Source organism: Sesamum indicum, linkage group LG9 (assembly GCF_000512975.1).
Source record: "Sesamum indicum cultivar Zhongzhi No. 13 linkage group LG9, S_indicum_v1.0, whole genome shotgun sequence".
Lineage (NCBI taxonomy): Eukaryota > Viridiplantae > Streptophyta > Magnoliopsida > Lamiales > Pedaliaceae > Sesamum > Sesamum indicum.
In genome coordinates, this window is record NC_026153.1 from 8531411 (window position 1) to 8553436 (window position 22026).

The following is a 22026-nucleotide window of genomic DNA, read 5'->3' on the forward strand; positions in this document are numbered from 1 at the left end:
CAAAAATACATTTATCCCGGCAACTTGCTGTTACCCAGCAGAGAGATTTCTTATGCTTAATTTGCAGATTCTTCAGTTGAGGAAATTCCTTCTTCAATGGTGTTCCATTTGCAATGTTCAGAAGAGCAGCTTGTGAGTTTCATAACTTCAATATTTTGCAATGAACCAATGGTCAGCCATATCTTGCCAGCAAACAAAGCAACCACTCAAGGTTAACTTTTCCGACATACCAGGAAATGCAAGCTTTGACATCAGAGGTCAGATTTTCAATTTTTTAAGTTGATGCAGGTGGACAAGATTATCAAGGTGATTTAATTGCCAGGGTACTCCATCTCCTCCGTAAAGGACTCCCTACTATTTATATGTTTGGAATACAATTAGCATAATTATAAGACTTGGAAAAATAAGTATTGAAACTTTGGAGAAATTCTATTAGAACAATTTTGGTAAGCAAAATTCTAACAAATATATCGTCTAACGTGCTTCATTCCTCAACCTTTCTAATTCTTTTCCTCTTCTCACCATAATCAGGCCCAAACACAGCACAACAGAATACTAGAAGGAAGCAATCATGTTCTCATCTGCCAGTTGAAAGTGGTAGATGATTCAATCAAATTGAAGTATGTAAACGGCATCCATAGATTGCCAGATTGAAGACAAGTGTGATGGATATGTGTGCAGTGGTAACATCCATGCAAACTAGCCAGAACTTATACTAACATGCTCGTAGAAACTGGCCTGAACTTATTTTCCAGTAAAGCCGACTCCCGATGTTCCATTTGTGTGCCACAGCATTCACAATGTCTACCAAACAAGTAGCAGCAGTCAACTCATATTCAGACACTGCAAATACATGAAACATATGCATCAGTGCTTAATAATTTTGTTACCTCATATAATGATGATTAAGTGGAGACTTTTTCTTAGTGGTTTGAAGATATGATAGTTAGGAATCTGCTTTGTGAGTCAGCAAGCATGTGTTGTTCTAATATGCATATCAATGAATGAAAGCTGGGTATGTGCACTGAAAAAACCAATTCCATTCCTTCCTTTGCTATGTTTCTGATACTCAAAATTTCACATGCCAAAACAAAGTATTTACATGGTATCAAAGCGTTAATGATCTTAAAGGGCCTGTGGTAGAAACATAAAGATGACGAATGAATACCAGCAAAGCTTTCTCTCTGACGATCCACAAAACTCAAACTTTAAATCCTCATACTTCTAAAAATATGTTAACTCTTTCACCGCCAGTTTTCAATGGTTAAAATAATCAAGTATGTGAAGTCGAGATGAAAGCTCATCTGAGAGGTCTTGGTTTATGAGAATGGGTTGAAGATGAAAGGGAAATAACACCTTTGGGAAATAATCGAGCCCTGGACAAATCAGAGACCATAAAGAAGACGAAGCTAAAGCTCGTCAGCTTTATCATTCATTCATGCTGCTGTCTCAAAATCGATTTTCACAAGAATTATGGCTTGAGAAACATCAAAATAGCCTTGGGACAAACTCAAGGAAATGCATTTGGAAAGTGAAGAACTAGGCAAATGCAGAGTCTGAATTCAAAGAGGAAATTTGAAGTTTTGACAATTAAAGATAATGAGTCCATCAAAGAATACGAGGACAGGATCATGGCGGTCATTGATAAAAAACCGGCATCCTGCTGAGGATTTAACAGACCGAAGGGTTATTGATAGAGTTCCAGTAATTTGAGTCTAACATTTCTTCTCTCGAGAACTCAGAGGATTTAATCAAAATTTCCTTGGTGAGCTTGTTCATGCTTGTCAAGCTGAAGAAAAAAGAGATCAATGACACAAAAATACAAATGAAGAGTCTATCCTTAAAAAGCAAAAGCTCTTCAAGGGGGAGAGAATAATCAAGCTAATGAGAAGAAAGATAAGGAAAACTATGATGGCCATGGAAGTTAAAAAATGGAGGCAAAAGGAGATATCTTCTGTGTCCTCGTTGCAAAAGGAAGAGCCCTTCAGCAAAATTTTGCTAGTTTAGGCCAGATGTAAAAATGCAGATCATGCAAGCAAATTGGACATGAGGAAAAGGTATGCAAATATAAACATGATCTGCAATGACAACAAGGGCAAATGGTTGAGAATCAGCAACAACACGACTTCAGCTATTTGTTGCCACAAATCATGTGACAAGCAGTTGTAGGAAAACTTGGCTTACAGACGGTGACAGTACAAACCAAACGAAACCTGAACTGAGTGATTTCAGGGAGTTGGATTGGTCATGTAAGTCAGAAGTAAAGATTGGGAACTGAGACTTGATTGATGTCAAAGGCAAAGGAGATAATGCTGTTGAAACTCCAACATTATCAACTTCAGATGTGTTATTTGTGCCTGAAATTAGTAAAGTTTTATTAAGTATGGGAGAAATGCTAGAGAAGGATTACTCTTTGTATTCTCAAAATAATTGGGGTAAAATGCATAAAACTCCCCTATGATTTTGCGAAGTTGCAGAAACCTCTCGTTAACAAAATAGCCTGAAGGCCCCCCTTGTGTTGTATTTAAATCAGCACGGCTCCCCTATTGACATCTAACGTAATGCCATTAATAGTTTCGTTAAGTGTTCGTTATACCCTTACTTGTTATTTGTTTCCTCTGATTGTTATGACCGTTAGATATTTGTTAATTCAAAATGAGAGCCGTTGGGATGTGAGCAACTATTGACAACCATTGTATCTCAAACACTTTAGTGATTGATCATTTGGATAGGTTATAGCTTTACCTCCAAAGGCTATAGAGTTGTAAATTTGAAAACCAAAAAACAATGACTAATAGTTAGAAGTGACATGGCATCAAATTTGATGAACCAACATTGTGGAATTGGGAGAAACATGAAACAGAAGCTGTAGATGTTGATCAAACTTGGGTAACCATACCAATTCCTAACATAACTTTCTCACGGACAATATAAACTTACTCAAAATCGTCAAATCAAACATTTAACTGACCACTTTTGTACCCAACTCCAGAAAGGGACCAAAAAAAAAATAAAGGAATTGCATTAACCACTCAAAATCTAGAGGTATATGAATGGTAAGAAAGTCATTGAACAGGACTTAGTAACATTTATGCCTTGGTTTCCCATAATTACCAATGATGGTATTGAAACTTATCAGTAGCCTGATGAAAACCTTAGTCAGGATAATAAATTTATTGGACTTCCTTTATAAGCACTATAGGAAGATGAGTTACTCAGTTGAATTGAGTAATTTAGTTATTTTTTATAATTCAACATATAATGTCCACATTTTCCCTATGTCATAGTAAAATTGATGCTTAGTGTATCATCCAATCCATATCAACCAATTTTCATATAAACATACTGAGCTATTGCATGCTAATTATTTGAGTGACTCTAGTGTGCTTACAATTCAAATCAAAGCAAAGTGGAGGATGCGAGTGCAACTATACCCAAGACTTCATCGATCCTTAATGGTCTGATATCTCTCATACTTTGAGATGTACACAACCTTCCCTTTCGTAACTTCTACAACCCATATCTTACCATCAGGCGTTAGCGTTAGAGATGCATGTCATGCAAAAGGTTGCCCTAGAGCAACCACAAAACTAGCGATCGTGAAGGTAAGTTTGATAGACGAACAAACCAACCAACTAATACTTGAGATAGGTTGATGCTAAAAGCTCTATAAAGCTCGCCATGAGTCAAGTTTGAACATGTATTTTTGTTCTTCAAGATTTGAATCTCAGCTTGAGCTTGACTCCGTTAGTAAAAAGCTAATCAAGTATAAAAGTTCAAACTACTACTACTACTCAAATTGAATAAGTATATCTCAGCTCGACTGAATTAATAATAAATTAGTTCAAACATCATTGTTGAAGCTCGATAAAAATTCATATAAGCTTGGATAGTGTGTGTTCAACGTCACTTAATATATCTGTACTTGGAGGATCATTCAGAGAAGTAGTAGACATGCATATCATGCAAGATATTGTGGTGACAGATTTAGACACCTAGCAGCCTATGGCATGCCATTTGACAAGTCAAAGACCAGCATTTTCACGCAAAATATTTCTATGGCAGGTCTCTTGAAAAGAGGTAGCCACGTTTCATTGACTTAATAGGGCTGATAACACCTGCAGCAGTACTAATTAAGGTAAAAAGAACGTAACAGATAGAACAGATGTTTCGCTAAATTGTGAAGACATTTCCAGCAAGGTAACAAGACTTCCTAATCATAGGAAACGATTAGCCCAAGAGGTATTCGATCACATCTCCTATACTTGACGCTTCAAGAGTGTAGGATATGTCTTAACTTACCACTTTTCACGCCTTGATAATCATCTCTTATTTGTTCGTTTTGAATGCAGCTTCAGGTTTCCCTTAAACTATGTTACAGAATACTATGCGTAGCTACCATATCATATAGAAGCTTGTGTGTTTTATGACACTAAGGCGGAAGAAGCAGATACCTTTTGGAAGACAGTGGAGTGTCAAAAGCCAAAAAGAAGGTGCTTTTGCCAGAAAATTTCAGACAGCCATAATTTCTTAATGCAGGAGTTATCAGATGATATGAAAATGCATAGAAAAGTCTTCTCAAGGTCTATATTAGTGTTTTCTTTAGCATAGGCCCAGAAGAGGTCCACTTAAGAGCCAAATTTCATTAGTTTCAGCCACTGTCCAGTCAGTGTTCTATCTTCAGTTATATTGTATAACCTTTACTCCAAATAAATCTGAGTTCTCATGTAAGATTCCAAATAAATCCGACTGCACATGTATGAATGCTTCAAGCAATAGTTTTATCTCTCAATGGCCAGTTTTCCAAATGAGATTCTGCCTGTATGCATTGCTTCCAGTAAGTCTGGAATGAGCTACAGATATCACATAACAGTCTTGAAGCAGATCAAGTTACTGACCTTAATATTCTCCTCCCACGGTTCAGCCACTAGTTCCATGCGCTCGACTAATAAGCCACCCCCTCCTCTTGAACAGACAAGCACATTAATGCCAATGTCATTTCTATTGATGTTACACATAATTACATGAATTTAGCAGATGCAGCGCATGAAAACATCCTGGCAAATCATGTCAGACTTTAATAGGCAAGAACTGCCTGTAAGATTTACTATCAACAGAAGAATGTAACAAAATAGTCTCCAGAGCAATACTAGTCCCAACCTAACATTGTCACTGATAAACATTCTCTTCTAAGTGAAAGAAACTTACAAGAGAGTCACCACATACTCCAGCTGCAAATCCTGTTCTATGTACAGGCCTATTTATTATATTCTTTATCTTTTTCTTATTATGAAACTCTCCCAAAGTTGTCAGTCATTTAGGAAACTTTTAGTGAAAATTGATTTCTAATTCACCAAGTATGTATATAATATCTCACCAAATAATAAATATATGCAGAATGGTTGACTATCCCAAGGACAAATGAAGGAAAGGTACGAACAACTTATATACCATATAAGTATTGACATTGATGCAAAAAGTTGCTCCTTGCAGCCGGATATGGATTAGTCAAGCAATCATGGATTAGGTCTATGAAATGTATACCTGACCTCTTCAGAAAATGATACATATAGGAACCTATTTCCTCTAATGACTTAAAAAGTTTCCGAAGATGAAGTAGCAGAACATCCCCACATATTACGAAGGGAAATATTATAGGGTTGAAAGAGCTCGCCTACGAGGAAAGATATCCCAGATGTTGATTTGCACCAAAATGAAATTAACCTTATTATTCATTTGCAATAAAGGATTTTCTTGCTAGAGACTAAAATGGAAAGTAATACTGTTGACAGAGAAAAGGGTTAGATACAAGCAATCAACATATATTCTTATTCGTTAGCTTTGAAGGCATTTTGGCACTTCACCACTATTTTATATGATGATGAATCTGAGACACTTTCAAACACTTAAGAAGGAATTCTTATAAATATGGGTTTCTTATACGTATATTTAACACACCAGACCATTTCTGAACTTGATACTTGCAGACTTTCCATGCTTTTAATTGGAACTGTTGCATATTTTATTTCAGTCAACAACGACAGTGCTATCTAATAGTGGACTGTGAATATGAAACAGACCTAGAAACTGGTAATCTTAGTCAAAGATTAGCTAAGGAAGGATATCCTTGGTGTTCATCCCATTCGCAAAGTGGAGAAATATCAGGGTGTCAAAGATTTCAGCCATACTTGGAAAGAAATAAAGTAGGAAAATATCTACAGAGCAGCTAACATCTAGGAAAAGGAAATGGAGACATAGAATGAAACTAGATTAGCGAAGCTATAACCTGTTGGAGTAATCTTGAATCATTCTGCATGCATGAGAATGGTACACTGAATCCTTTTGATATACTTGATATTTGTCTGAATCTGATTGTCTATATGCACAGAAGCACATGATCGGCTTCTGAAATGGTTGTCTTACTAAAGCAAGGTCATGCAACCCATTCTTTGGATATTGAGGGTAGCTTGTTTCCGGTTGAGAGAGGTAGACATGGATTCATTATATAATATTAAGATTAAAATTTTGTTTTGAAACCTTGAGATCCTGTTAGCGATCATAATTTCAGAGCATTATGCAAACTCTGGTTTGATGTGAAGCATTAGGGATGCACATTGTTATGGTGGAGGAAGCATAAGTTGCTTCCAATAGAGGGCATCTGAGGCTTAAGATCCTGTACAAAGAACTAAAAGATATCTGGATTATTGACAGAAAATAATCCACACATTTTAGCTGCAATACGAATGACAGATAATCGTAATATTTCCTGTCATCTGCACAGGTGTTTGAGTTCATTAACAAGTCCACATCTGAAGGAATATGTTAGCATGAGAACTTGGTTCTGATACCTGGAAATACAAGTTCCTGTGATAAAATTCAGTTGGTGGCATAAGTGCATCAAGAAAGACATGTCTATCAATCTTCCAAACTCTTAAGTTGAAAAGCTCCGCCAACTCATCAAGTGCCTTGCGTGTGGATTTATCTGCAATAGGAGATTATGAACAATGCAAAGAAATGTTTTCAGTTTCGTTACAGGTTTGCAGTTGGTAACATCCTTCAACAACTATAGGAGAACAAGGGAGTAGTCTCATGCACATCTCTGTAGGAAAAGGTATTTTTCAGATCTATTAAATAATAAATTCATAACTAAAGAACACCAGTCTGGCAAAGGAACATATAGTTGAATCCTAGTTGTATTACATTATTAATTAAATGGACATCCACATTTGAGACAAAAAAATGCACAGTTGACTAACAATATGTTTCCTGAAATGTCTTGTCAAAGGATGATGATGGTTTCATAGCCATATCCCGCACACCTTCGGAAAGAATCTGAGGAGTAAATTTAGAGCCAGGTACATAACACATATCCCCAAAGAAAATAAAGACTTTAACTAAATAAAACATGACAAATAGATATCCCCAGATTGAGGAGCTCTGATGTTATTTGGGGCAAAGCATCACCAAGCGGTCCTTTAGCAGCACAAGTAAGACGAAGCAAGTGGGCCTAAGGGAAGAGAATTTCTTAGTCTAAATATGAAGAATTAAAAGTAAGAAGCACAACGAGATGGAAAATTCACCAGGAGTAAATCTCTCTTCACAGTCTGTGGTTGATCGTAAGTAGCAGAGTCAGAGGATGAGGACTCTGAATCACTATCCAAATCACCAAAATCAGTTTCTGTTAAATTTCCTTCCACAAAAATATCCTGTAAAAAGGATGAAAATCTCACGTACCCCGGAGAAGAAAAGCATTACAATTATCAAAACTCAGAAGCAACATAGACCAACTTAAAGCTAAAAGGAGAGGGAGGTGAAAAGATAGAGTAGTATGTCTCTTTGGATATGGGATCTTTTATGCAAGGGATATCAGTTACGAAGATTCTAGCACATATAAACAAAGTTTAATAACATAAGCTGGAGAAACATCTTGGCATAGCACGAAATACGGTTTTGCATTTCAAGAGTTTCCAGTAAATAAATGTATGCATCCATGGGAAGAGAAACAGCTGTCAAACATGGTGAAGTTCCAACCGTACCGTTTGTGTGACCTCATGTATTGACTATGTGTTCAAAATTATAATAAGCCTAATAGGCCTTAAACGTAAGTACTAGTTTACAGTTTCAGCTCATGTACTAGTTTACATGCACCGTCTATGAAGACACAAGTACAAATATGCATGAAGAAGTGACATGGTTTACCAGTTCAATGACATAGGCCTTAGACTTATTTTAGGCCTAATATCACCAATTCATCATGGCAAGAGATGACAACGCTAGCACCTTGCATCATGACCAACCTTCAATTATATCCAGCTTGGTGACACACCACAGCCACAGAGACAACATATTTTTAACCAGAGAACCTAACAAGGTTCCAGTTATAAGAGTTTGTCTAATCAATTTGGAATTCTCAAGGTCATACCTCTATTTTCAGAATTTCCTCTAAGAAAGTTGGATATCATGCATGTCTTTTTCCATGAACATTGACTTCACCACAGAGCACAAAATCAGCATTATACAAATCAGGTTCAATCTAATTCCTGCTCGAGCTATTTGATGGCTTTCAACCATATCCAGCTTATATTCTATAAGCAACAACATTCTTACAATCTCTTTCACTGGATTAGCTTGTTATGATTTAGTTCTATATGCGATGCAAGGTACGGTTTGCATTTTACTTTTTCTGTAGACATTATACCTTACAATCTGGGTGTTAATACTCTCGTAACTTCAGGTGATACAGTACACCAAATTTAATGGCAGTATGGTCTTTACTAATACCAACGCCACATCCCCAGGAAAACAGATAAAAGAAATGATAGAAAAGAAAGGAGAAAAAACAAGCCTTTGACCTGGGTCGAACATTAACTAACTCACTCATCCCTTAACAGGCAAGTTCTACTGAAGATTGCATATTACTTCAGGAAAAAGGCAAAACCAACATTACCTTTGCATAGCCAACAGTACCATTTCCAACTGATTCACCATTCCTTGAGTCACTTTTTGTTTCATCTTCACTCTCTTCTTCAAGCGGTCCTAATCTTAATGAAGGGCCATATGCATGCCCTGCCTTATCACTTTCCACCACTGACGGTTTCATATGCTTGTCCATTTGATATTGCAAAGTGACATTTTCAGTTTTCAAACTGTCAAATATCTGAGAAGGAACAATCTTGCTGTTCTCTTCCATTCCCAGGATCCACTGCCCCAACTCCCCAGAACCACTGAAAAGATCTAAATGACCATAGACAAAATGTCCTCCAGAGAAACAGATCTTGCCACTTGAGGTAGTAGCATCCTTCTGAGCGAGCTGGTTACTCTTATCAGTATCATGGCATACAACCTAAACAGGAAACCATTTAGAGATATGAGTAATCTTTTGATTCTAGTTTGATGAAGTAGTTCTTGATCTATTAATGTGAAATTTGGCAAGCAGTATGTCTGTGCTACCACTAAGCTATTCAACAGTGAGTTTTCCAATCATTGATCCAGTCAAGAGTCATATTAGGGTTAAACTTACGTCAAAGGTTACCTAACACTGGAAGTAAAATAAACTCGAACAGTAGTTTTAATACTAGTGGAACTCAAGAGTGTAGTCCTTGACTACAGCATTAATGGTAATTTTTGTTAATTTAGTATCAATTTACATGTAAGCTGTGGAATTCTTATCCTTGAACCCCCCCCCCCGGGGTTGTTTCACAGAAATAAGCAAGTTTGGACTTTCATCTTTACACTGCTAGTGGAGAAGTTATATACCATATATCTCCATTTTCTATGTAATGCTGCAGCTTCTCCACTAACTTTCAAAAACGAAGCTCCTTCTTATTACTTCTGCCAAATGACCTTTGCTGCTGTGAAGGATAAGATTATCATTTTCATCCACAATGGACTTAGAGTCTTCACAGCCTCCAACTTTAATCAGTTCACTCTTGTATGCTTAAAACATTGAAACCGAAAGCTATTTTGCAGAACACGTATGAGAACATAATAAAGTTATCCTATCATGTCAAGAATTCACAAGAATAGCATCATGCCATTAGCGAAAGATAGACGTGAATTCATAGTCGCCTTGCCAAGAGCATGAGTTCAGGTCTTTCAGGAATTTACATTGTTTGTTTTCTGGAAAAGTTCCTCAAGTACCATGACAGATAGTTCATAGGAAAATATAGTTGATAATAGTTGATGATCATGTATAATTGTTTTTATCTGATGAAGAAACTGAACGCAGACCCATTTGAGGGGAAAAAGTATCAGGAAACCTCGTCAGAGTTATAAGATGCTATTCAGCTTGGCTTGCAACTGAGCAATCATTTTAGTCAACCCCCAAATTAAGTTTCACAGAATCACATCTCAACAAATTTTGGATCTAAACCAACAAGAGTGGACGGTGCTGCAACTCATATAATTAAAATAAAGACACTAGACTTAGAACTCCTTTCAGATTCCCCTTCCTATTAAATCAACCCACAAGCTTACTGCATTTAGCCACCAGACACAATCATCCGCAGATATGATATATGCAATTGTCATTCAAGGGAAACCATTGATTTTACAACTAAGGAAACTCAGGTGTTATCTTTCCTTAAAAAACCTGATAAAAAGACAAACCATATTCAGATAGCATCGTCTCACAGTCCATACTTCTCAACATGTACCCATCCAGAACTAACTTCAGCTGTCCATTGAAGAATGTGCCGATGTCTGTTATACAATTAAACCTTAATCTGAATAATGTTATAACAAGGTAGCGCCTATTTCTCTAAGAATATTCAGATTGGAAAGTCACATGAAGAAAACTATAGAATTCTGTTATACATTATAGATATTAAAATGATTGTCCTTTATAATTGTTCAAGATTTTAGATGGCATGGGTCAAGCCAGGCAAAACTAGAGGTCCTGTGTTTGAATCTCACCCCCACGCATTCTTTCAAATAGCTTAAGTTTTTAGATCAGTTGAACCATGCAAAATGTAAAGAAGGCCCGAACTTGATATGCCAAATGTTCATAAGCATAATTATAAGACTTGGAAAAATAAGTATTGAAACTTTGGAGAAATTCTATTAGAACAATTTTGGTAAGCAAAATTCTAACAGATATACCATCTAACGTGCTTCATTTCTCAACCTTTCTTATTCTTTTCCCCTTCTCACCATACTCAGGCCCAAACACAGCTCAACAGAATACTAGAAGGAAGCAACCATGCTCTCATCAGCCAGTTGAAAATGTACCTATGCCATGCAATATCACAAATTCCTCATCCATGGGAACAACATAGAAAGTGGCAGATGATTCAATCTATGTAAACGGCATCCATAGACTGCCAGATTGAGGACAAGTGTGATGGATATGTGTGCAGTGGTAACATCCATGCAAACTAGCCAGAACTTATACTAACATGCTCGTAGAAACTGGCCTGAACTTATTTTCCAGTAAAGCCGACTACCGGATGTTCCATTTGTGTGCCACAGCATTCACAATGTCTACCAAACAAGTAGCAGCAGTCAACTCATATTCAGAGACTGCAAATACATGAAACATATGCATCAGTGCTTAATAATTTTGTTACCTCATATAATGATGATTAAGTGGATACTTTTTCTTAGTGGTTTGAAGATATGATAGTTAGGAATCTGCTTTGTGAGTCAGCAAGCATGTGTTGTTCTATTCCAGCAAAGCATATCAATGAATGAAAGCTGGGTATGTGCACTGAAAAAACCAATTCCATTCCTTCCTTTGCTATGTTTCTGATACTCAAAATTTCACATGCCAAAACAAAATATTTTTACATGGTATCAGAGCGTTAATGATCTTAAAGGGCCTGTGGTAGAAACATAAAGATGACGAATGAATACCAGCAAAGCTTTCTCTCTGACGATCCACAAAACTCAAACTTTAAATCCTCATACTTCTAAAAATATGTTAACTCTTTCACCTCCAGTTTTCAATGGTTAAAATTATCAAGTATGTGAAGTCGAGATGAAAGCTCATCTGAGAGGTCTTGGTTTATGAGAATGGGTTGAAGATGAAAGGGAAATAACACCTTTGGGAAATAATCGAACCCTGGACAAATCAGAGCCCATAAAGAAGACGAAGCTAAAGCTCGTCAGCTTTATCATTCATTCATGCTGCTGTCTCAAAATCGATTTTCACAAGAATTATGGCTTGAGAAACATCAAAATAGCCTTGGGACAAACTCAAGGAAATGCATTTGGAAAGTGAAGAAGTAGGCAAATGCAGAGTCTGAATTCAAAGAGGAAATTTGAAGTTTTCACAATTAAAGATAAGTATGAGGACAGGCTCATGGCACTCATTTTGATAAAAAACCGGCATCCTGCTGAGGATTTAACAGACCGAAGGGTTATTGATAGAGTTCCAGTAATTTGAGTCTAACATTTCTTCTCTCGAAAACTCAGAGGATTTAATCAAAATTTCCTTGGTGAGCTTGTTCATGCTTGTCAAACTGAAGAAAAAAGAGATCAATGAGACAAAAAATACAAATGAAGAGTCTATCCTTAAAAAGCAAAAGCTCTTCAAGGGGGAGAGAATAATCAAGCTAATGAGAAGAAAGATAAGAAAAACTATGATGGCCATGGAAGTTAAAATGGAGGCTAAAGGAGATATCTTCTTGTCCTCGTTGCAAAAGGAAGAGATAGCTAGTTTAGGCCAGATGTGAAAATGCAGATCATGCAAGCAAATTGGACATGAGGAAAAGGTATGCAAATATAAACATGATCTGCAATGACAACAAGGGCAAATGGTTGAGAATCAGCAACAACACGACTTCAGCTATTTGTTGCCACAAATCATGTGACAAGCAGTTGTAGGAAAACTTGGCTTACAGACGGTGACAGTACAAACCAAATGAAACCTGAACTGAGTGATTTCAGGGAGTTGGATTGATCATGTAAGTCAGAAGTAAAGATTGGGAACTAAGACTTGATTGATGTCAAAGGCAAAGGAGATAATGCTGTTGAAACTCCAACATTATCAACTTCAGATGTGTTATTTGTGCCTGAAATTAGTAAAGTTTTATTAAGTATGGGAGAAATGCTAGAGAAGGATTACTCTTTGTATTCTCAAAATAATTAGGGTAAAATGCATAAAACTCCCCTATGATTTTGCGAAGTTGCAGAAACCTCTCGTTAACAAAATAGCCTAAAGGGCCCCCTTGTGTTGTATTTAAATCAGCACGGCTCCCCTATTGACATCTAACGTAATGCCATTAATAGTTTTGTTAAATGTTCGTTATACCCTTATTTGTTATTTGTTTGCTCTGATTGTTATGACTGTTGGATATTTCTTAATTCAAAATGAGAGCCGTTGGGATGTGAGCAACTATTGACAACCATTGTATCTCAAACACTTTAGTGATTGATCATTTGGATAGGTTTTAGCTTTACCTCCAAAGGCTATAGAGTTGTAAATTTGAAAACCAAAAAACAATGACTAATAGTTAGAAGTGACATGGCATCAAATTTGATGAACCAACATTGTGGAATTGGGAGAAATATGAAACAGAAGCTGTAGATGTTGATCAAACTTGGGTAACCATACCAATTCCTAACATAACTTCCTCACGGACAACATAAACTTACTCAAAATCGTCAAACCAAACATTTAACTGACCACTTTTGTACCCAACTTCAGAAAGGGACAAAAAAAAAAGGGAATTGCATTAACCACTCAAAATCTAGAGGTATATGAATGGTTAAGAAAGTCATTTAAGAATTTTAAATGCACTAGAATTGAACAGGACTTAATAACATTTATACCCTGGTTTCCCATAATTACCAATGATGGTATTGAAACTTATCAGTAGCCTGATGAAAACCTTAGTCAGGATAATAAATTTATTGGACTTCCTTTATAAGCACTATAGGAAGATGAGTTACTCAGTTGAATTGAGTAATTTAGTTACTTTTTATAATTCAACATATAATGTCCACATTTTCCCTATGTCATAGTAAAATTGATGCTGAGTGTATCATCCAATCCATATCAACCAATTTTCATATAAACATACTGAGCTATTGCATGCTAATTATTTGAGTGACTCTAGTGTGCTTACAGTTAAAACCAAATCAAAGTGGAGGATGCGAGTGCAACTATACCCAAGACTTCATCGATCCTTAATGGTCTGATATCTCTCATACTTTGAGATGTACACAACCTTCCCTTTCGTAACTTCTACAACCCATATCTTACCATCAGGCGTTAGAGATGCATATCATGCAAAAGGTTGCCCTAGAGCAACCACAAAACTAGTAGATCGTGAAGGTAAGTTTGATAGACGAACAAACCAACCAACCAATACTTGAGATAGGTTGATGCTAAAAGCTCTTTAAAGCTCGCCATGAGTCAAGTTTGAACATGTATTTTTGTTCTTCAAGATTTGAATCTCAGCTTGAGCTTGACTCCGTTAGAAAAAAGCTAATGAAGTATAAAAGTTCAAACTACTACTACTACTACTCAAATTGAATAAATATGTCTCAACTCGATTGAATTAATAATAAATTAGCTCAAACATAATTGTTGAAGCTCGATAAAAATACATATAAGCTTGGATGGTGTGTGTTCAACGTCACTTAATTCATCTGTACTTGGAGGATCATTCAGAGTAGTAGACATGCATATCATGCAAGATATTGTGGTGACAGATTTAGACACCTAGCAGCCTATGGCATGCCATTTGACAAGTCAAAGACCATCATTTTCACGCAAAATATTTCTATGGCAGGTCTCTTGAAAAGAGGTAGCCAAGTTTCATTGACTTAATAGGGCTGATAACACCTGCAGCAGTAGTAATTAAGGTAAAAAGAACGTAACAGATAGGACAGATGTTTCGCTAAATTGTGAAGACATTTCCAGCAAGGTAATAAGACTTCCTAATCATAGGAAACGAATAGCCCAAGAGGTATACGATCACATCTCCTATACTTGACGCTTCAAGAGTGTAGGATATGTCTTAACTTACCACTTTTCACGCCTTGATAATCATCTCTTATTTGTTCGTTTTGAATGCAGCTTCAGGTTTCCCTTAAACTTGTTACAGAATACTATGCCTAGCTTTAAACTTGTAGAACCAATCAGAAGAGAAGTCCAACCTTTACTGAACTTTTCTGTGAAACACCAGAGTCAGTGATGACAATAAGACATTTGATATCATGCTCGCTTGCACATTCATATTGTTCAGTGAGGCTTGGATCATGCAAGGGGACAAATTCTGCCTGCATGTATTGCTTCCAGTAAGTCTGGATTGAGCTACAGATATCACATAACAGTCTTGAAGCAGATCAAGTTACTGACCTTAATATTCTCCTCCCACGGTTCAGCCACTAGTTCCATGCGCTCGACTAATAAGCCACCACCTCCCTTGAACAGACAAGCACATTAATGCCAATGTCATTTCTGTTGATGTTACAACATAATTACATGAATTTAGCAGATGCAGCGCATGAACACATCCTGGCAAATAATGTCTCCAGATCAACAGGATTTACCATCAACAGAAGAATGTAACAAAATAGTCTCAGAGCAATACTAGTCCCAACTGCACCAGGAGGACTTGATTTCTGCAAAGAGAAATATAATCACAAGCACATTAGCTACTACTATAAACGTGTAATGACTTATGTTAGATGAGAAGAAAAAAGATTAGAGATTCTTCTGATACAGACAACCTATGTGTTAACCTTGTTTTACCACCAGAAATCCAGCAAAACTTACATAAATAGGCCATCAATGTGCCGAAGCCATCATCACTCAATGGTTTATGCTGTCATAACCTTACATCTTCCCTCGAAACAAATAAAGTATCTTCTTAGCTATTGCAAGGCACATACCATACCATTTCTGAACTTGATACTTGCAGACTTTCCATACTTCCCTATACTTTTAATTGGAACTGTTGCATATTTTATTTCAGTCAACAACGACAGTGCTATCTAATGGTGGACTGTGAATATGAAACAGACCTAGAAACTGGTAATCTTAGTCGAAGATTAGCTAAGGAAGGATATCCTTGGTGTTCATCCCATTCGCAAAGTGGAGAAATATCGGGGTGTCAAAGATTTCAGCCATACTTGGAAAGAAATAAAGTAGGAAAATATCTACAGAGCAGCTAACAATCTAGGGAAAAGGAAATGGAGACATAGGATGAAACTAGATTAGCGAAGCTATAACCTGTTGGAGTAATCTTGAATCATTCTGCATGCATGAGAATGGTACACTGAATCCTTTAGATATACTTGATATTTGTCTGAATCTGATTGTCTATATGCACAGAAGCACATGATCGGCTTCTGATATGGTTGTCTTACTAAAGCAAGGTCATGCAACCCATTCTTTGGATATTGAGGGTAGCTTGTTTCCGGTTGAGAGAGGTAGACATGGATTCATTATATAGTATTAAGATTAAAATTTTGTTTTGAAACCTTGAGATCCTGTTAGCAATCATAATTTCAGAGCATTATGCTAACTCTGGTTTGTTGTGAAGCATTAGGGATGCATATTGTTATGGTGGAGGAAGCATAAGTTGCTTCCAATAGAGGGCATCTGAGGCTTAAGATCCTGTACAAAGAACTAAAAGAGATCTGGATTATTGACAGAAAATAATCCACACATTTTAGCTGCAATACGAATGACAGATAATCGTAATATTTCCTGTCATCTGCACAGGTGTTTGAGTTCATTAACAAGTCCACATCTGAAGGAATATGTTAGCATGAGAACTTGGTTCTGATACCTGGAAATACAAGTTCCTGTGATAAAATTCAGTTGGTGGCATAAGTGCATCAAGAAAGACATGTCTATCAATCTTCCAAACTCTTAAGTTGAAAAGCTCCGCCAACTCATCAAGTGCCTTGCGTGTGGATTTATCTGCAATAGGAGATTATGAACAATGCAAAGAAATGTTTTCAGTTTCGTTACAGGTTTGCAGTTGGTAACATCCTTCAACAACTATAGGAGAACAAGGGAGTAGTCTCATGCACATCTCTGTAGGAAAAGGTATTTTTCAGATCTATTAAATAATAAATTCATAACTAAAGAACACCAGTCTGGCAAAGGAACATATAGTTGAATCCTAGTTGTATTACATTATTAATTAAATGGACATCCACATTTGAGACAAAGAAATGCACAGTTGACTAACAATATGTTTCCTGAATACACGACGAAATGTCTTGTCAAAGGATGATGATGGTTTCATAGCCATATCCCGCACACCTTCGGAAAGAATCTGAGGAGTAAATTTAGAGCCAGGTACATAACACATATCCCCAAAGAAAATAAAGACTTTAACTAAATAAACCATGACAAATAGATATCCCCAGATTGAGGAGCTCTGATGTTATTTGGGGCAAAGCATCACCAAGCGGTCCTTTAGCAGCACAAGTAAGACGAAGTAAGTGGGCCTAAGGGAAGAGAATTTCTTAGTCTAAATATGAAGAGTTAAAAGTAAGAAGCGCAACGAGATGGAAAATTCACCAGGAGTAAATCTCTCTTCACAGTCTGTGGTTGACCGTAAGCAGCAGAGTCAGAGGATGAGGACTCTAAATCACTATCCAAATCACCAAAATCAGTTTCTGTTAAATTTCCTTCCACAAAAATATCCTGTAAAAGGATGAAAATCGTACGTACCCCGGAGAAGAAAAGCATTACAATTATCAAAACTCAGAAGCAACATAGACCAACTTAAAGCTAAAAGGAGAGGGAGGTGAAAAGATAGAATAGTATGTCTCTTTGGATATGGGATCTTTTATGCAAGGGATATCAGTTACGAAGATTCTAGCACATATAAACAAAGGTTAATAACATAAGCTGGAGAAACATCTTGGCATACCACAAAATACGGTTTTGCATTTCAAGAGTTTCCAGTAAATAAATTTATGCATCCATGGGAAGAGAAACAGCTGTCAAACATGGTGAAGTTCCAACCGTACCGTTTGTGTGACCTCATGTATTGACTATGTGTTCAAAATCATAATAAGCCTAATAGGCCTTAAACGTAAGTACTAGTTTACAGTTTCAGCTCATGTACTAGTTTACATGCACCGGCTATGAAGACACAAGTACAAATATGCATGAAGAAGTGACATGGTTTACCAATTCAATGACATAGGCCTTAGACTTATTTTAGGCCTAATATCACCAATTCATCATGGCAAGAGATGACAATGCTAGCACCTTGCATCATGACCAACCCTCAATTATATCCAGCTTGGTGACACACCACAGCCACAGAGACAACATATTTTTAACCGGAGAACCTAACAAGGTTCCAGTTATAAGAGTTTGTCTAATCAATTTGGAATTCTCAAGGTCATACCTCTATTTTCAGAATTTCCTCTAAGAAAGTTGGATATCATGCATGTCTTTTTCCATGAACATTGACTTCATCACAGAGCACAAAATCAGCATTATACAAATCAGGTTCAATCTAATTCCTGCTCGAGCTATTTGATGGCTTTCAACCATATCCAGCTTATATTCTATAAGCAACAACATTCTTACAATCTCCTTCACTGGATTAGCTTGTAATGATTTAGTTCTATATGCGATGCGAGGTACGGTTTGCATTTTACTTTTTCTGTAGACATTATACCTTACAATCTGGGTGTTAGTACTCTCGTAACTTCAGGTGATACAGTACACCAAATTTAATGGCAGTATGGTCTTTACTAATACCAACGCCACATCCCCAGGAAAACAGATAAAAGAAATGATAGAAAGGAAAGGAGAAAAAACAAGCCTTTGAGCTGGGTTGAACATTAACTAACTCACTCATCCCTTAACAGGCAAGTTCTACTGAAGATGCATATTACTTCAGGAAAAAGGCAAAACCAACATTACCTTTGCATAGCCAACAGTACCATTTCCAACTGACTCACCATTCCTTGAGTCACTTTTTGTTTCATCTTCACTCTCTTCTTCAAGCGGTCCTAATCTTAATGAAGGGCCAAATCACTTTCCACCACTGACGGTTTCATATGCTTGTCCATTTGATATTGCAAAGTGACATTTTCAGTTTTCAAACTGTCAAATATCTGAGAAGGAACAATCTTTCTGTTCTCTTCCATTCCCAGGATCCACTGCCCCAACTCCCCAGAACCACTGAAAAGATCTAAATGACCATAGACAAAATGTCCTCCAGAGAAACAGATCTTGCCACTTGAGGTAGTAGCATCCTTCTGAGCGAGCTGGTTACTCTTATTAGTATCATGGCATACAACCTAAACAGGAAACCATTTAGATATATGAGTAATCTTTTGATTCTAGTTTGATGAAGTAGTTCTTGTTCTATTAATGTGAAATTTGGCAAGCAGTATGCCTGTGCTACCACTAAGCTATTCAAAGTGAGTTTTCTGATCATTGATCCAGTCAAGAGTCATATTAGGGTTAAACTTACGTCAAAGATTACCTGACAGTGGAAGTAAAATAAACTTGAACAGAAGTTTTAATACTAGTGGAACTCAAGAGTGTAGTCCTTGACTGCAGCATTAATGGTAATTTTTGTTAATTTAGTATCAATTTACATGTAAGCTGTGGAATTCTTATCCTTGAACGCCCCCCCCCCTGGGTTGTTTCACAGAAATAAGCAAGTTTGAACTTTCATCTTTGCACTGCTAGTGGAGAAGTTATATACCATATATCTCCATTTTCTATGTAACGCTGCAGCTTCTCCACTAACTTTCAAAAACGAAGCTCCTTCTTATTACTTCTGCCAAATGACCTTTGCTGCTGTGAAGGATAAGATTATCATTTTCATCCACAATGGACTTAGAGTCTTCACAGGCTCCAACTTTAATCAGTTCACTCTTGTATGCTTAAAACATTGAAACTGAAAGCTATTTTACAGAACACATATGAGAACATAATAAAGTTATCCTATCATGTCAAGAATTCATAAGAATAGCATCATGCCATTAGCGAAAGATAGACGTGAATTCATAGTCGCCTTGCCAAGAGCATGAGTTCAGGTCTTTCAGGAATTTACATTGTTTGTTTTCCGGAAAAGTCCCTCAAGTACCATGAGAGATAGTTCATAGGAAGATATAGTTGATAATAGTTGATGATCATGTATTATTGAAGAAACTGAACACAGACCCATTTGAGGGGAAAAAGTATCAGGAAACCTCGTCACAGTTATAAGATGCTATTCAGCTTGGCTTGCAACTGAGCAATCATTTTAGTCAACCCCCAAATTAAGTTTCACAGAATCACATCTCAACAAATTTTGGATCTAAACCAACATGCTTACTGCATTTGGCCGGGTCCAAATTATAATTCAGGGAAACACCACCACTAAACTTTAGCCACCAGACACAATCATCCGCAGATATGATATATGCAATTGTCATTCAAGGGAAACCATTGATTTTACAACTAACGAAACTCAGGTGTTATATTTCCTTAAAAAACCTGATAAAAAGACGAACCATATTCAGATAGCATCGTCTCACAGTCCATACTTCTCAACATGTACCCATCCAGAACTAGCTTCAGCTGTCCATTGAAGAATGTGCCGATGTCTGTTATACAATTAAACCTTAATCTGAATAATGTTATAACAAGGTAGCGCCTATTTCTCTATGAATATTCAGATTGGAAAGTCACATGAAGAAAACTATAGAATTTTGTTATACATTATAGATATTAAAATGATTCTGTTATACACAAGAGAATTAATTTAGATGAATTAATTGAAACATCATTAATGACACTAATTCACCATCTTTCATCAAAACAGTACACAACATCTTCAGTTTGGGCATCTCAATCAGTAGCTTGAAAGCAGACACTAGTGTCCCAATCTGGATCCTATTTGAGAACAAAAATTGCTAATAATATCTCTTAAACTGTATCTTCAAACATATTGCACCCCAAAGTTCACGAACTAAAACTTGAGAGATGAACAAGTTTATTCTCATCATCTTAATATGTTGATAATCGAAGTTAATTCTTTGGAAACTGCAAAACTAAAATAATACCTGTCCAATTGACTGTAGTGATATTTTTATTTGATCCTGAAATGATTTCCTCCACTTGCTATTTCTTCATATGTGTAATTCACCTACACAATGAAGTGCTTATTACAATCACGAATTAAGAGAAAATGGAAGTTTTCTAATCCTTTGGTCCGTGGCTCCTTGATGCTGCCCAAATGGCCTAATTTTTTGTTTCTTCTTCTCCCTTCACCAGTATCAATATATTTAAAATTCAACATAGTGCCAACACAGGTTTAACACTGCTTCATCTTTGCTTCTCCTTTTTCATGGGACAATGTTCATACAGTGCAAATTATTCTTGATTACTCTCTAATAATAGTATTCCTGCCTAACTCGATATTATAGTGCCCAATGTGTCACTCTGACGTTCCTCGCATCATGGATCTTCAACCACACAATTAGAGTGTATTAAAGATTTTCTTGCAGTCCCTAATTTTGTTTCAAGTTGAAATAGCCTTTTCATGTTCAAATCGAGGGAGTGTTGAGAATCAAACTTTGTTCATAATTGCAAATTAAAATACATATTTTACTGATTGTTGTGATATATTTTTAAGTTGGTTTTGGTTTCCTCCACTTGCTACTTATGCATAGAAGTAATTTACCTACATAAAGAGGTATTTATTGTAATTTCAAATTAGGATAGAAAGAATGCTTTCTATCCCTTGTTTGTTCATCTCATTCTTCAATAGCGGATCACTTATTGCTTTCACAAATTATACCATGTTGTGGTGCCAAAATAAAGAATATAATGCCATGGTCAATCTATCTTGATGCTGGAACATAAATATTGTTTCCTTGCAATGTTTCATTTGTTTTTCTTTGCTTTAGAGCGGTTATCCCATGTACATGTCCTGTGGAGTTCAAATAACTTAAATGAGAGAAAAATGTTGACAAGCTACCCAAAAGACCATTACTGATTCTCGAGGATATCTTGGATAGTCAGCTTTAAATTGGGAAGTATGTTGTAGATTTCTAGTGAAGAGGGTACGTAAGCCAACTACCGAGAGTACAGGGACC

The 22026-nt window shown here is 36.6% G+C and overlaps 1 protein-coding gene across 5 annotated transcripts; it reads right to left on the bottom strand.

Annotated features, from left to right (window-relative positions):
* On the bottom strand, positions 389–21436 carry LOC105171117 (eIF-2-alpha kinase GCN2-like). Of its 5 annotated transcripts, XR_002287783.1 has the most exons (12): positions 20992–21432; positions 20440–20532; positions 18854–19233; positions 17489–17561; positions 16746–16879; positions 15502–15573; positions 15308–15409; positions 15106–15228; positions 8948–9343; positions 7581–7706; positions 6849–6982; positions 389–843 (listed from the first exon to the last, which is right to left on the bottom strand). XR_002287783.1 is itself a non-coding variant. In XM_020696652.1 (11 exons), exons 7-11 carry the CDS (start codon positions 15344–15346, stop codon positions 7391–7393), a joined length of 801 nt encoding a protein of 266 aa, XP_020552311.1. In that variant the 5' UTR covers positions 15347–15409; positions 15502–15573; positions 16746–16879; positions 17489–17561; positions 18854–19233; positions 20440–20532; positions 20992–21436; the 3' UTR covers positions 6376–7390. The 5 variants fall into 5 exon arrangements, 4 of the variants coding, with proteins under 4 accessions (XP_020552311.1, XP_020552314.1, XP_020552312.1 ...); XM_020696652.1 differs by lacking the exon at positions 389–843 and having other exon boundaries at positions 6376–7507; positions 20992–21436; XM_020696655.1 differs by lacking the exon at positions 389–843 and having other exon boundaries at positions 6376–6982; positions 20992–21433.

Coding starts and splice junctions, on each gene's coding strand:
- LOC105171117 (XM_020696652.1), bottom strand. CDS start 15,346: ATGGAACTAGTGGCTGAACCGTGGGAGGAGAATATTAAG. Junction 9,344..15,105: donor CACAGAAAAGTTCAGTAAAG/GTTGGACTTCTC, acceptor TTTCCTGTTTAG/GTTGTATGCCATGATACTGA. Junction 7,707..8,947: donor GTACTGTTGGCTATGCAAAG/GTAATGTTGGTT, acceptor TCCTTTTTACAG/GATATTTTTGTGGAAGGAAA.